The sequence below is a fragment of the Anguilla rostrata genome, chromosome 1, assembly GCF_018555375.3.
Source record: "Anguilla rostrata isolate EN2019 chromosome 1, ASM1855537v3, whole genome shotgun sequence".
NCBI classification, from domain to species: domain Eukaryota; kingdom Metazoa; phylum Chordata; class Actinopteri; order Anguilliformes; family Anguillidae; genus Anguilla; species Anguilla rostrata.
Genome location: NC_057933.1, coordinates 84,474,030 through 84,489,041, shown reverse-complemented (window position 1 = coordinate 84,489,041; position 15,012 = coordinate 84,474,030). Strand labels below are relative to the sequence as shown.

General features: G+C 49.8%; 1 protein-coding gene across 1 annotated transcript; it reads right to left on the bottom strand.

The window, feature by feature from the left end:
* Positions 1–2,508: 2,508 nt before the first annotated feature.
* Positions 2,509–14,538, bottom strand: LOC135238467 (collagen alpha-2(VIII) chain-like). The gene is made up of 3 exons (XM_064306386.1): positions 14,330–14,538; positions 10,544–10,739; positions 2,509–5,718 (listed from the first exon to the last, which is right to left on the bottom strand). Exons 2-3 carry the CDS (start codon positions 10,704–10,706, stop codon positions 3,779–3,781), a joined length of 2,103 nt encoding a protein of 700 aa, XP_064162456.1. The 5' UTR covers positions 10,707–10,739; positions 14,330–14,538; the 3' UTR covers positions 2,509–3,778.
* Positions 14,539–15,012: the final 474 nt, after the last annotated feature.

Sequence of the window (15,012 nt, the reverse complement as noted above, 5' to 3'; positions counted from 1 at the left end):
CGTTTTCTGAGCTGATGAACAAGACTCAAAGAAAAAAAGCATAAAAACAAAAATGTAAAAATTCAGAAATATGCAAGAGTGTGAAACGGCTGCCAGGAGATCTTTATGATCCACCGGGCGTTGCGTTTTGTTCAAGGCTGTTTTTCTCTGTCTGTTTCTGCACAGGTGCATACTCAGCCTTTCCTGTACAGGTGGCAATAGGGCGCTCTGCACACCACAGCCCCTCCCCCGTGCGTTAGCAGGTGTTGTTCCACGAATCCACGTTTCTGTAAAGTTAATAAAGGATCTTAAAATGAACAAATCGGTTACAAATTAAAAACGAAACCCTAAAATCGTTAACTTGATACTTTTCATTTTCAAACCAAAATTTCCCTTAAACAAATATACAACAAAAAGAGAGCATTCTTCCATGCAGAACATTAACAAAGAGGTCATGGTTGAACACTCTGAAAGCACCAGGGTGTAACTGAAACTCTTTAAAAAGCACCAGAGTGTTACTGAAGCAATCATAAAGTTCTCTCTTAAAACCAGAGTTTTACTGAAATTGTTTCTCAAAGCACCTGTTCACTGAAATTCTCCCTCAGAACACCAGTTTTACAGAAATTCTCTCTCAAAGAGCCAGAGTGGAGTTAGGTGGCTCCACAGAAGACAGATCGCTGCACACAGCTTCAAACCGAAACTCTCTTTCACCTGCCACACCACCCTCCACACATCACTGCCAGCACTCGTGCGAATCTATCTGTCTCACGCTTTGTGTGAGAAGGGGCCGGTACAGTGGGGCTGGACTGAGGCTGGATGGTGTGCACTGAAAATGCTCAGTATTTACTCTCAGACTCTCTGTGTGACTCTGCGTGTTTCACGGGTGTGTGTGGTGCCCTAGTGTGAGTGTGCGTGAGTCTGCGTGAGTCTGCGTGAGTCTGGATGCTATCTGCGCGTGGTGTGAGTCTGCGTGAGTCTGCGTGAGTCTGCGTGAGTCTGTGTGTTTCGTGGGTGTGTGAGTCTGTGTGACTCTGTGCATTTTGCGGGTGTGTGAGTCTGTGTGACTCTGCAGGTTTTGCGGGTGTGGGAGTCTGTGTGACTCTGCGTGACTTGTGTTTCAGGTGTGTGAGTCTGCGTGACTTGAGTTCGGTGAGTCTGCGTGAGTCAGTCGGGTGTGAGGTAGTGACGCTCTAGTGAACGTCGCGGAGCGCGCTTTCGTGAGTCAGAGCGTCTCTGAGCCAGAGTCAGCGGACTAGAGCTGGTTCTGCGGCTCTTCCCCTCTCTGGCACCCTTAATTCATACGGCCCCACCCCCATCCAACCCCCCCGCCTCGCCCGAACGCCGCCCCTCTCCAGAGCTCTCTCTCAGACCCCCCCGCCGACCCGCCCCCGCCCCCGCCCCGCCCGAACGCCGTCCCTCTCCAGAGCTGTCTCTCAGACCCCCCCGCCGGCCCACCCCCCGCCCCCGCCCATGCCTGAGCCCGTCGTGGCCCTCTCAGAAGTGAAGCCTGCCTGGCATCGATCTTCTCCGGTCCGGCGATCAGCGTGCGGACGCGCGGCTGACCCACCGCCGCCATCCCGCGCAGCAGAGGCGCTTCACTGAGCCCAGACAGCGCTCCAGGTCATGTGACTGAGTCTGCCCTTACAGGAAGCGATTAATCGCCTGGCTGGGGAGACGGAGGGAATGGGCCTGAGCATGAAACTGACACTCACGGATCCAGTGTGATACACACACACACTGACACACACACTGATCCAGCACGATACACACACTCACTGACACACACACTGATCCAGCACGATACACACACTCACTGTCACACACACTGATCCAGAGATGATATACACACTCACTGACACACTCATTGATCCAGTGTGATACATACACTCACACGCACTCACTGACACACTCACTGATCCAGTGTGATACACATACACACTGATCCAGTGTGATGCACACGCACACACACTGGACCAGCGTGATACACACACTCACTGATCCAGTGTGTATGAGTGTGTGTGTGTGTGTGTGTGAGTGTGTGTACGCGTGTACACGTGTGTGAGTGTATGTGAGGGTGGTGTGTGTATGTATGTTTATGTGAGTGTGTGTGTGTGTGTGAGTGTGTGTACGTGTGTACGCGTGTGTGTGTGTATGTGTGTGTGTGTGAGTGTGTGTAGGCGTGTACGCGTGTGTGTGAGTGTATGTGAGTGTGGTGTGTGTATGTGTGTGTATGTGTGTGTGTGAGTGTGTGTACGTGTACGCGTGTGAATGTGTGTGTGTGTGTGTGTGTGTGTGTGTGTGTGAGTGTGTGTGCGTGTGTACGCGTGTGTGTGTGTGTATGTGTGTGTATGTGAGTGTGTGTGTGTGTGTGTGTGTGTGTGTGTGTGTGAGTGTGTGTACGTGTGCGCATGTGAATGTGTGTGAGTGTGTGTGTGTGTGCGTGTGTACGCCTGTGTGAGTGTGTGTGTGTGTGTGTGAGTGTGTGTGCGTGTGTACGCGTGTGTGTGAGTGTGTGTGTGTATGTGTGTATGTGAGTGTGTGTGTGTGTGTGTGTGAGAGAGAGAGAGTGTAAGAGAGAGAGCCCTATACTGAGCTGGATCTGTTTGTGAGCAGATCAGTGCTGCTATGGCAGATCAGTGAATTATCTCTATAACTGAAAGCTCCACTGAGAAGGTGTGCGTTTAACCTGCTGCTCTGCTCTCTGGACCCTGAAAGTGACCTTGCAGCAGCTGCAGTACATGCTCAACTGCATTAACACTGCAGCATTAACACTGCAACACTAGCATGGAAGCATTAACACTGCAACTCTAACATTGCAACATTAACACTGTCACAATAACACTTCGGAATTAACAATTTTCAGTCTGTCGGCTGGAGGTTTTAAATATTATTATATTTTACTGATATGTTATATATGAACTTGTCATATTTTACTGATATCTATGATATCTTTACTGTTAGCTGTATATTTTGTCTGACATCATCCAAGGATGTTCACGTCAGCACTAATGTGTTTTTGCCTTGTCACAGTGAAGTTGTTATGGCTTTTGTAAGCTTACATGCATCAGTGACATTATCCCCATGACAACAATGACGCACACCTACGTACTCACGTCATGGCGGATGGTAACAGACACCAGAGTAACGTGCTTTAAAAATGTCTACAGGCATGGGGTGTGTCCCATTACTCTTCACTCCTCCCCTCCTGCCCTCCACTCACCCAATACCACTCCTCTCCTCCTTTCTTCCACTCCCCCAATACCACTCCTCTCCTCCCCTCCTGTCCTCCACTCCCCCACTACCACTCCTCTCCAAGCCGGAAGTATGTGGAGGAAAGGAGGGGATGAGACGAGTCTGAAGCTGCTTCGCCAAAACAGTTCTGTGCACTTCCCTCATCTCCTCCGATATTAGGACACTGGAGGGAGGAGGGAGGGAGGGAGGGAAGGAGGGAGGAGGGAGGGAAGGACGGAGGACACAAAGATGCGTTTCTGGGGCACGGAGGAAACGAGGTGGTAGTGGAGGAAAGGAGGATGCATTTTTTTGGTATTGGGCCGTATGTAGCATAATGACCTGGAAGGCCAATGAGTTCATTAGACAGTTTAAAGCACCAGAGGAGATGGCAGTCGTTAGGGTTGCGTTTCAGTTCTAGACCCCTCCTGAAGGGGGAGCCCTGCGCTGTTAGGGGGGTTTGATAGAGGATTCCTGGTCATTTACGCAGAGAGTGCTTTTTCCTTCAGTGCAGCAGACATTCTGTGTTTTCTGCTTTGGGGGGTTTGGGCGGTGGGCGGTGGGGGCTGCTCTATGTCCTGTGTGGCAGGAGGCCCGTGGGGGTGGGACAGAGCAGGAGGCCGGAGAAGGAGGAGTGGATGTACTCGGTGGAGTAGAGCCCGTTGGCCTGGTCAGAGGGCATCTGGACCCAGACCTGGTCCTGCTCCTGCAGCTGCAGCACCGCCCCGCCCGACGCCTGGTCCATGTGGCCCTTCTTGTACTCGTCGTAGGTGTAGGTGGCGGGCACGTTGTTCCGGTACAGCGCCACCCAGAGGCCGCCGCCCTTCACGTGCACGTGGTAGGAGAAGTAGTACACGCCGGCGAGGGGGCAGGTGAAGATGCCGGTGGCGGAGTCGTAGGCCTTCAGGCTGTTGTGCAGGGTCCGGTCGAACTTTACGGGCGCGCCGGAGGGCGGGAAGGGCGTGGTCAGGATGGCGGTGAACGCCGGCATCGCGGCGGCGGAGAACGCGCCGTTTCCGTACTGCGGCCGGTCCTCCCGCCCGTCCGGGACGGGGCCCCCGCCCACGTCCGTCTCCTGCAGCCCCGACACCTGCGTCTCGCCGTTGAACAGCACACCTGTGGGACCCGGGGGTCCGGGGGGCCCGGGGGGGCCCGGAGGCCCATTTGGTCCGTTGGGTCCTGATTTCCCTGTGGGCCCCTGTGGCCCCAACATTCCCTGATCGCCTTTCCTGCCGGCCCCAGGCGGCCCCGGAACGCCGGGCTCCCCCCTTGGACCTGGAATGCCGTGTGGTCCGACGGGCCCCATCGGCCCCTGAAGGCCGGGGATTCCAGACTGCCCCCGCGGCCCAGGGGCCCCGGATGACCCCGGCTCCCCTTTGGCCCCCGAGGCCCCAGTCAAACCCGGGTTGCCAGGCAGGCCGATATGTCCGTGCTCCCCTCTGGGCCCCGGTTTTCCTGAGGCCCCGCTGGGTCCCACCACGCCTCTCTCCCCTGGGGTCCCTGGGGTCCCAGACAGCCCAACAGGCCCCTGGTCCCCATTGAACCCCGGCAGGCCTGTCAGCCCCGAGGGGCCCACTTCTCCCTTCGCACCAGGAACACCAGGCTTCCCTGGGAGCCCTACAGGGCCCTGGGGCCCCTGGGGGCCAGGCTGCCCGTTGGGTCCCCTGTCTCCAGGCTCTCCAACCTTCCCAGGCTCACCCATACCTCCAGGGGCTCCTGGGCTGCCTGCTAGGCCCCGGTCCCCATTCGGCCCGACCGGCCCGGGCCTGCCGTAGCCCGGGGCGCCGGGTGACCCGGGAACCCCCCTGATTCCAGCCTCTCCTTTGGGGCCGCTGGGTCCGGGCTGCCCTGGAGGGCCCTTTGACCCGGGTCTCCCCTTCCCCTCGGGCCCCACAGGGCCCGGCTGGCCAGCAAGCCCCGGATCCCCAGGCTGGCCCTGCTCTCCTGGCGCTCCTCGGTCCCCTTTGGGGCCAATCGCTCCCGGCACCCCAGGAGCCCCTGGTTTGCCTGTGCCCGGCTCGCCGGGGGCCCCGACAGGACCCAGGGGGCCGGAGTTCCCTCGGGGCCCCGGCAGACCCGGACCGCCGTTCCCGTTCTCCCCCCGCAGGCCGGGCTCTCCTGGGGTACCCGGGCTTCCTTTCTGCCCTGGCTCCCCTCGGGCCCCTGGGGGCCCCTGGCCGCCTGGAAACCCCTGTTTCCCGTTCAGCGGCAGGCCCACGGGCCCTGGCAGGCCGGGGTGTCCTGGGAGGCCCCTGGGGCCCGGTTCACCCTGCCCCCCGGCCTCACCCTGCTCGCCAGTCACGCCCTTCGGGCCCGGTTTCCCCGGTAGCCCTGGCAACCCCGGCTTCCCAATCCCGGAAATCCCAGGAGGCCCAGGGGGCCCCAGCTCTCCGCTTACTCCCGGTATTCCGAGCCCTGGTTTTCCCGGAACTCCTGGTGGCCCCGGTGGGCCCCTGGGGCCCGGCTTGCCCGGAGGGCCAGCCTCCCCAGGGGACATCATGGGAGGACCATCTAATAGAGAGAGAGAGAGAGTGGGGACATAGAGTAAAAGACATCACCATTCGTGAAATCATCATTTTACCCCGACTATGGGCTCTGCTTCCATGACGCTCAATAAATAATTTTCATGACAAGCCTTCAGAAGCTAGTGCATTTCTTAAAAATGTGTAAATATGTGTAAATGTGTGTTGCCACCCCTGCCGTGAGTTTTGTCTCTGTGGCGTGTGTTTTGTGATCTGATTATCCATCTTTTGTCTCTGGTTGCTCTGTTTGAAAAAGCCGTCATTATCCTCTTACCAGTGAAGAGTAGCTCTTCAGACTCGTGCTTGGTGTGTTGTGCATAGTGGCTGCTTCAGTTCACTTTGCCTATTTGACCCTGTTTCTCTTTGATTCTGATTCCCGTCGAGCCCTTCTGGTTTGTTTGCTGATTAGATCTCCTATATGTCCACCGACTCGTTTCCTTCGACTCTGATTCTTGCCTTAACCCCTCTGCCTTCTTTTGCTGATTGGATTTCGCTCAACCTCAACTCTCGTGTTGCCCTCTGCTCGCTGTACCGTGCTCCGGTCTGGACTACAAATCCTTCCATCGTGTGTTCCCAGCTGAACTACAAATCCTTCCATCGGGACGCAGCTTTGTTATTTTGCTTTGTTATTTTTCCTTTATTTTTTTTTTGAAGGTGCTCTGGGTGGAGTTTTAACTCTCTGTTGGGGAACGCTATTTAGACCTTTGGTCTCAGACTACCAACTAACTGTCCAAAGCTCAGCATTCAAAGCTGCCCCATACCCTGTACCCCTCAAAGACTAGCCAGCCTTCTGTTAGATTTGGATAGATAGATAGGGACTGGAGTTACTGGTTGGTTTGCAGTGCGTTTCCCTACCCATTTCCTTTATCATTCACTCTGTTACAGTCTGACCACAGACTGGGTCACTACTAACAGAATGATATGAGTGACTGTTAATAGGAAAAAAGAAACAGGAAGAGAATCCCCGGACTGGTACCTGAAAGGTTCTATAATCAGGAAGGCAAAATAGACCCTGCTGCTACCAAGAAGCCCACAAGGGGGCGACATTGTCTTCTTTTTTTTTTTACCTTCGAATAAGGCCAGAAATATTACCTCCTACTTAATGCTCTCTTTATGAAAACACACCCTTGCACCAGTACTTTGTCAAGTGAGATTTATGACAGGAGCTGTTGGTAATTTGCATGTTTGGGTGAGATCATTTGCATGTATGAAGCAGCTCCTAATCTGGGCAGCGAATCGTAAATCATATTTATGGACATGATCCGTGTGTGTGTGTGTGTGTGTGTGTGCGTGTGTGCATGAACGTGATTGAGTATGTGAATGGGAGAGTTTGCAAGTGGGTGAGTCTGTTCTTTCTGCACATTTGGTACAATGTAAAGACAGTTAAAAAAAGGCTTTATTACTAGGGGTTTACACTTCAGGCTTCACCACAATAGGATAAGATTTAGATTCTTTAGGCAAATATATTCAATATTGGCAATATTACAAATTTTTCTATGAAATGATCCAAAACGATTTGTTATAGTATGAAATGATTCATTTATATGATCCAGCTAACACAATCCTGTTACAACATACACATACAACCAAAATGATGTTGAGGATGCAAAAACCTGTGGAAATCACGTTTAACAGAAGGAAAAATTGCACTACCTTGAGTGACAATGACGATGAGTTAGAAACGCATACAGTGATCTTTGCAGCGTTGCTAGAGAGCAAACCACCATAAGGCGATGGACATTTAAATAAGCATTTTACTGTGATTCATAATAATTAAAATAAATTTTTGCTTGTTTTATTGATTGGATCAGATTATTAGTCTTTTGAACTGATATATTGAACTGGATGAATGTATTGTTACACCTGTACTTATACATACAGGCAGATTGACTGCTGTTTTGCAGTTGTGAAACCAGAGACTGTAAAAAATATGGACAAAGCTACTGTGACGTCACCCATTGACTCTCCGTGGGTCTCCGAAAATACGTTTTGAAGCTCAATGGCGGGCGCGGCCATTTTGGAGTTGGAGCCAAAACCACAGAGTTTAAAAGCCGCTCTGTGATTTTTACAATTTGATTGACAGTCCGGTGCGGAAAAGCCCATCAACCTGAACGAGGCTAGCTGACTGTCTGCCGTTATGTTTTAAAATATATTATCAGATGTTTACGGAGTTTAATTTCCATCCGTGACTGTACTGTCATGTAATCACGTTATATGTATGACATTAAAAATACAATTAGGCTATGTTCAGTTATCTTCAATTCATGTTTCTCAGCAAAACGAATATGCTTAACTAGCATATCAGCTTGCCAGTGAGCTAGGTAGGCTATCCGTGGTTAGCTCACGCATTAGCAATATGAACCACAGGGGAAGAACATTGACTACACTGATGGTCAATCAATCGGAGATGTGTAGGCTACTGGTGATTTGACTAGGCTAATTTTCGTATAACTGTCTGGTAGATCTGCTGTTAACCGAGCAAGTTATCGTCGTAGGTTTTCGCCAGTCAGTTAATGAGCCAGTAACTGCTACTACTAGCTACTCCATCGCCGTTTGTGGTGTTCACTTACTGGGTGACGCTAGCTGACCGATCGTTCGCAAATCACTTTCTACCGAATAAAAATTAACACTGTCAGCGGTTATTAACAAATCTACCAAGTATTTTAATAACTGATCTGCAGGCGTGTAAATATGACAACGCACTTTGTACAGCAAGTTTTCCACCTGGTGCATGAAGACAAAAATAATGTAGCCTACGTTGAATTTCTAATTATTATTAGGCTATCGTTTTTTTCTTGTAAATCATCAAAACCAATGTGGAGAAAAGCCAATATACGCAAGGAGCCCCCAGAACCGATTCTGAGAACCACTGTCTTAAATGCCTAGCTTGTCGGTCTCTTAAATGCTAAAAACATTCCTTTCTAAATGCCAAGATGGTTAATTTCGTTAAATTCTGTGTGTGTGATTTCAGCAAATGAACCTTGAGACTCTTAATTCGCTTCGTGAAACTGAAAAAGTGTTTATCCCAAAATCGGGATTATAGTAGCTTTGTCACATGCTTGAAGCATGGCCCAGGTAGACATTTACGGAATGTACACGACTGACAAGCCGCCAAACACGTCTGACAGATTGAATGTTTGCCGGTTAAGGTTAGCTAGCTAGTCAAATGGCTTGGTAGCCGAAGTTGCGAACTGTTTTAGCATAGGCTACTACTGGACTACCAAATATAGCAAGCTGATTACGCTTTCTGCCAACTAATTATTTGGTTAAGTAGGCTAAAGGAAATAGTAAAAATGACTCGGCTACCGAAAAACTTAAGAGGAGGATTATTTTATGGTCGTCTAGTGCAGCTGTAAATAGCACACGCCATAATTAAATCACCACGAAATGGGATGCTTGCATTTTCAGACTTAGCACAGGCGGACCGTAGCCGGCGCCGCAATGTCAAGGCCAAGAGACGCCACCGCCCACCCCAGTGACCATAGACTGTAGCCCCTACTATAGCTCAGTCCTCCGCAGTAATCCGGAAGTGACGCAAGCTGTACCTCATTGGTCCAGAACAAATATTGGCACTGTGCCCAAATGACGCAATAAATCATGAAATCGACCCATGGACAGTCATAAGACCAATAAAATACACCTATTATGACTATTTGTTCTTGTGAGAAAAAATTATTGACTTTGTATTTTGATCGCATTTGTACCGTAGACTTACATGGAAACCGGATATGAAAACACCTATACTGGAGCCATCCGTAGTGGCGCTAGTGAGCAACCAGGAACTACAACACCAGGAAATGAGCTTCAAAAACGAAGTCTGGTTTTGGCCGCTTGTGTGAAACCTTTGTGAAAGACCTGAACAGGACAAAGGGCACCCACTTGTGGCCAGCACATTAAACTGCAAGTGGGGATATGTATGGGCTCTTTCCACAATTAACATTGTACCAGAGGGAATCTAAAAGCACTGCTAGTTTCAAATGCATACTTAGTACAGATCTGAAATGAATTAGTCTTGTGCTATGCACCTGTAAATTCTGCCTTCATGTTACAGTACTTTCTCCATTCTTTCTGTAGGTGCAGTTCTGCATTTACACCACCAGGTTGCACCAGCAGCGAGCCAAGGAATGACTGGATTTACAGCTGCATCATAGGATTTGACTACAATGAATCCAAGTTACATAAATACAGACCAGTTTACTCCGCTAGACACTGGCCTGTATACCTGCGGTCTCCTCTCACTAAGAATAAATAAATACATGCTTCAGAATTGACTTTGAGTGGAAAATGGACGACCTGTCACTGGACTCACACCTGGGTGACTTTGAGACTTGTTTTGAACATTTCCACAGCCAGGTAAGTATTATTTCCAGGTGGGGGATGTGAGCGAGCGTGTTGGTTTTAACTCTGTACCTAAAAAGTTACTTCATGTTCTCCACACCATAAAGGAGTAATGTGTCAGATCCAAAAATCAAGTGATCTGATTGGCTTGAAGAGATTTAGAAAAATGGAACTTGCAAATCCTGTTGATTGCTGCAGTAGCTAGTGCCCAGAGTACTTAATTTGAAGAGCAAGGTACTGAACTTTCCCAGCTTTAGAATATTCCTCTGAAAATATACTGAATAAACGAAACAAATAAACAAACAAACAAAAAAAACTTTGTCAATGATCGACAACAAAATGCAAAAATGCAAATGTGAAGTACGCCTCCTGGCCACCTGCAAAGCAGCCTGTAATGTTTAATGTGGGAGGTTTTTGTGCCTGTGAACAGAGAATCCAGGTGCAGTGGAATGTAAAAGGGTAAATTGGGGGCTCACCCAGGTGCTGGCCCTTCCCCTCTCTGAACGGGGGCCCGTGGGGGCCCTTCATCATGGGCTGCATGTACTGCACCTGGGGCAGGGGCTGGGCTATAGAGGGGTACCCCCCTCCCAGGGCACCCTCCAGGGACATCAGCACCACACACACGGGCACCAGCAACATGGCTCTCTCTACAGCAGATACAAGGCCCCAAACCTGGAGAGAGAAAGAGAGTCAGGGCCTCAAATCTAGAGAGAGAGGGGAGTCAGGGCCCCAAACCTGGAGAGAGAGGAGAGTCAGGGCCCCAAACCTGGAGAGAAAGGAGAGTCAGGGCCCCAAACCTGGAGAGAGAGGAGAGTCAGGGCCCCAAATCTAGAGAGAGAAAGAGAGTCAAGGCCTCAAATTTGGAGAGAGAGGGGAGTCAGGGCCCCAAATCTGAAGGGGAGGGTATGAGCTCTTTTTCACTGCATAACCATAACTGCACACACACACACACACGCACGTACACACACACACACACACACACTCACACACACACATTCGCACGCACACACACATGCACCCATAAACCCACACACACAAACACAACACACACACACACACTCACACATACGCGCACACACGCACACACACACACTCACACACACACATTCGCACGCACACACACACACACATATGCACCCATAAACCCACACACACAAACACAACACACACACACACACACACGCACACACACACACACACACACACCCACATACAGCAGCCAGACCACTTCCACAAAGATGGATGTGATTATTTGAAGTAGAGGACTGAGAGGAATGAGAAATATGGGGAAAGACAACATTCTCCGCCATCTTGTGATGTCATCTGGACACAGGGGCTAGCACAACACAGTGATTTGGGCTGTTAAATCTGATTGGCTTGAATTGCGCTCCTGATGGTTGCCATGTGTTCCAGTGCTCAGTTCATTCTCTGCTTTCGGGACCAGAGCCCAAAACACATTCCCAGACAAACATAACAGAAATATTAAATATGAATCAAGGCTGCAGCTTCTGTCAAATGTGGTCATCTCTTCCTCTGTCTCTCACACAAAGCCAATGCACATTACCAAAAACTTTTTAAAAACAGGCAAAAATACTCCACCCCCCATACCCCCCTTCTCTCCTCTACGCCCATGACCTGAGCGGGGGAGTGGAAACAAACACAACATCGCCTCCTTCTGGCTGATCATGTCCATTACTGCCACTCTCCTTCCCGTCCTTTTGTTTAATAAAGGGGAAGGAGACTGCAAGATTCTAAAAAAATACACATTTGAGATGAAATAGAGACTGCACAGTCCCTTACAGATACCAGGCCATGGGGAACATCCACACACTGGAACAGAGCCTTAACAGACACCAGACCATGGAGCCCATCCACACACTGGAACAGAGCCTTAACAGGTACCAGACCATGGGGCACATCCACACACTGGAACAGAACCTTAACAGATACCAGACCATGGAGCCCATCCACACACTGGAACAGAGCCTTAACAGATACCAGACCATGGAGCCCATCCACACACTGGAACAGAGCCTTAACAGATACCAGGCCATGGGGCCCATCCACACACTGGAACAGAGCCTTAACAGACACCAGACCATGGGGCCCATCCACACACTGGAACAGAGCCTTAACAGATACCAGACCATGGGGCCCATCCACACACTGGAACAGAGCCTTAACAGATACCAGACCATGGGGCCCATCCACACACTGGAACAGAGCCTTAACAGACACCAGACCATGGGGCACATCCACACACTGGAACAGAGTCTTAACAGATACCAGACCATGGGGCCCATCCACACACTGCAACAGAGCCTTAACAGACACCAGACCATGGGGCACATCCACACACTGGAACAGAGTCTTAACAGATACCAGACCATGGGACCCATCCACGCACTGGAACAGAGCCTTAACAGATACCAGACCGTGGGGCACATCCACACACTGGAGCAGAGCCTTAACAGATACCAGACCATGGGGCCCATCCACACACTGGAACAGAGCCTTAACAGATACCAGACCATGGGGCCCATCCACACACTGGAACAGAGCCTTAACAGATACCAGACCGTGGGGCTAGCCACTGCAATGGCCCAGATACAGCGAACCAAAAAGACAAGCAGACAGGGCTCATCCAACATAAAGTTCACCTTAAAATTGCTTTTCCTCATTGAGGTCAGCATAAGTTTGCCAAGGGGATGAAAAGCGATGTGAAGATGGCTTGTGTTCTGTTGGACCTGTGAGTAACATTACCTCTAGACTTCATTGATTGTAAACACAGGCTATTAAAACCTGCATAGTGTGCCTATAACGAACAGTACCACACTTGACTTTATTCATCAAGGTCCTTAGTAAAGAGTACAGTGATCGATTAGTAGAATCAGGCGAGTAACTGCTTGGTTAGAACAAAAGCCTGCACCCACACCGGCCCTCTCCGGATGTGACTGAGGCCCCTCATGTAAGCTTGTGACCTCAGCTTGTTTTGCATTTATTTCATTTATTTTAACATTTATATGTGGTCGTTGTTTAGCATTTATTTCACAGTGGCCTTTGGATCAAATGTGCTATGATCAACAAACTCAGTCACACACGTTTAGAGCCACACACTCAGTGATACACCTGCACACCTACCCTCTTCAGGGGTCGAGGCGGTGGGGCAGAGTGGCAACCCTCACGAAGGACAGTCATGTTTAAATTTTGGAAATGGAGGACAATACCCGCCTCGCTTGATGTGAACACTGAGACTCAGATGCTAAAGATCCTGAACCACAGCAGCACAGGCATGTAAACCATACTGAGGGGTCGGAGGGGGTAAAACAGAGAGATCGGAGGATTCAGTGATGTCACATACTGTCTCCAGTGTGATGTCATTCTCATACCTACTGCCCAATGATGTCGCATCATTTTCCCAGTAAAACTAATCAAGCTACGATACATTGCTGCAGAGCACACATGTATGCACAGAACATGCACTTCAATATGCATTTGCACGCAAACATACAAGTACACATATCCACAGAAAATGCATGTAAATGCACGGGCATGTACACTCGCATACTTTTGTGTTTTTGTGTGCATGCATTCCTCAGCAACATTAACTCGACAATCACACGCAAATTCCAGAAATCCACTGTAGCCACGAATACCAGAGAAATGTGCACAGTATCTGATTGCACAGTAATGGCCAGGAAGGAAAACGGGCACACACACACACACACACACACACACACACAGCCACAAGTTGATTTTGCACCTGAACTTGAGAGCCAGAGAGAAGGAGAACATAGATGAAGAGGGAGAGGAAGAGAGGGATATGAATGGAGAGCAGGATGTAGAGAGTTGGAGAAAGAGGGGAAAAAAGAGATAGAGAGGAATAGGAAAGGATAGAGAGAGGAAAGAGATGAACAGGGAGAGGGATGGAGAGATATTAACTGGGAGACACTACATGGTGTTGAGAGAAAGGAAAGAAAAGCAGGATGAATATAAGATAAACTGCAGCAGCAGCAGCAAAAGCACTTTGTCTTCATAATGTTATAATAAACCACAGCGCAAGCCAGAGAACAGCAACTGCTCCAACTTTCTCTCTCCTCCTTTAGTTTTTTTGATTTTTCTCGCTGGCTAAAAACAGTGTCATTTAAAAAAAGAGAGTAACAAAGTTATGTAACATTTATGAATAAACCATAAAGGAATGGAGACGCCAAAGCACAATGAAACGTGATACATGTAACATTTAAAAAAGTATATGTTCTTACCTTTGTGTGTGAGGAGGAATTTAATCTGTGCTGTCAGCGTTGCTCGATACAAACTTCACACCCGCATGTGCCCACAAACAGGCTGGTGGGAGAGCCTGACGACCCACGAGAGAATCAGATTATATTTACACTGCGTGTGCAAAGGAAGAGTGCAGCAGGAAACCTCTCTCTCTCTCTCCTCCCTCTCTCTCTCTCTCTCTCTCTCTCTCTGTCTCTGCGCTCTCTCTCTCTCTCTGTCTCTCTCTGTCTCTCTCTGTCTCTCCTCCCTCTCTCTCTCTCTCTCTCTCTCTCTCTCTCTGTCTCTCTCTGTCTCTCCTCCCTCTCTCTCTCTCTCTCTCTCTCCTCCCTCTCTCTCTCTCTCTCTCTCTCTCCTCTCTGCGCGCTCTCTCTCTCTCTCCTCCCCCCCTCTCTCTCTCTCTCTGTCTCTCCTCCCTCTGCGCTCTCTCCATTAGGTGTGTGTGTGTGTGTGTGTGTGTGTGTGTGTGGAGAGAGAGGAACAGGCTCTGGTCCTTCCCTACATATATATGAGGCACACCCACTGTGTTGGAGAGGGTGGGAGAAGGAGTGTAAGAAAAAAAAGAGAGGGGGGAGAGCAAGAGAGTGGGATGGGAAGAGAAGGATGAGAGAGAGGGAGGAACAGTGGAAGGGATGAAGAGATTCTGTTGTCATCCTACTGTAAACGG

Excerpts from the sequence above, each read along its gene's own strand:
- LOC135238467 (XM_064306386.1), bottom strand. The coding sequence starts at position 10,706 with ATGTTGCTGGTGCCCGTGTGTGTGGTGCTGATGTCCCTGGAGGGTGCC. Across the intron at positions 5,719-10,543 it reads GGGGAAGGGCCAGCACCTGG|ATGGTCCTCCCATGATGTCC; the intron begins GTGAGCCCCCAA and ends TCTCTCTATTAG.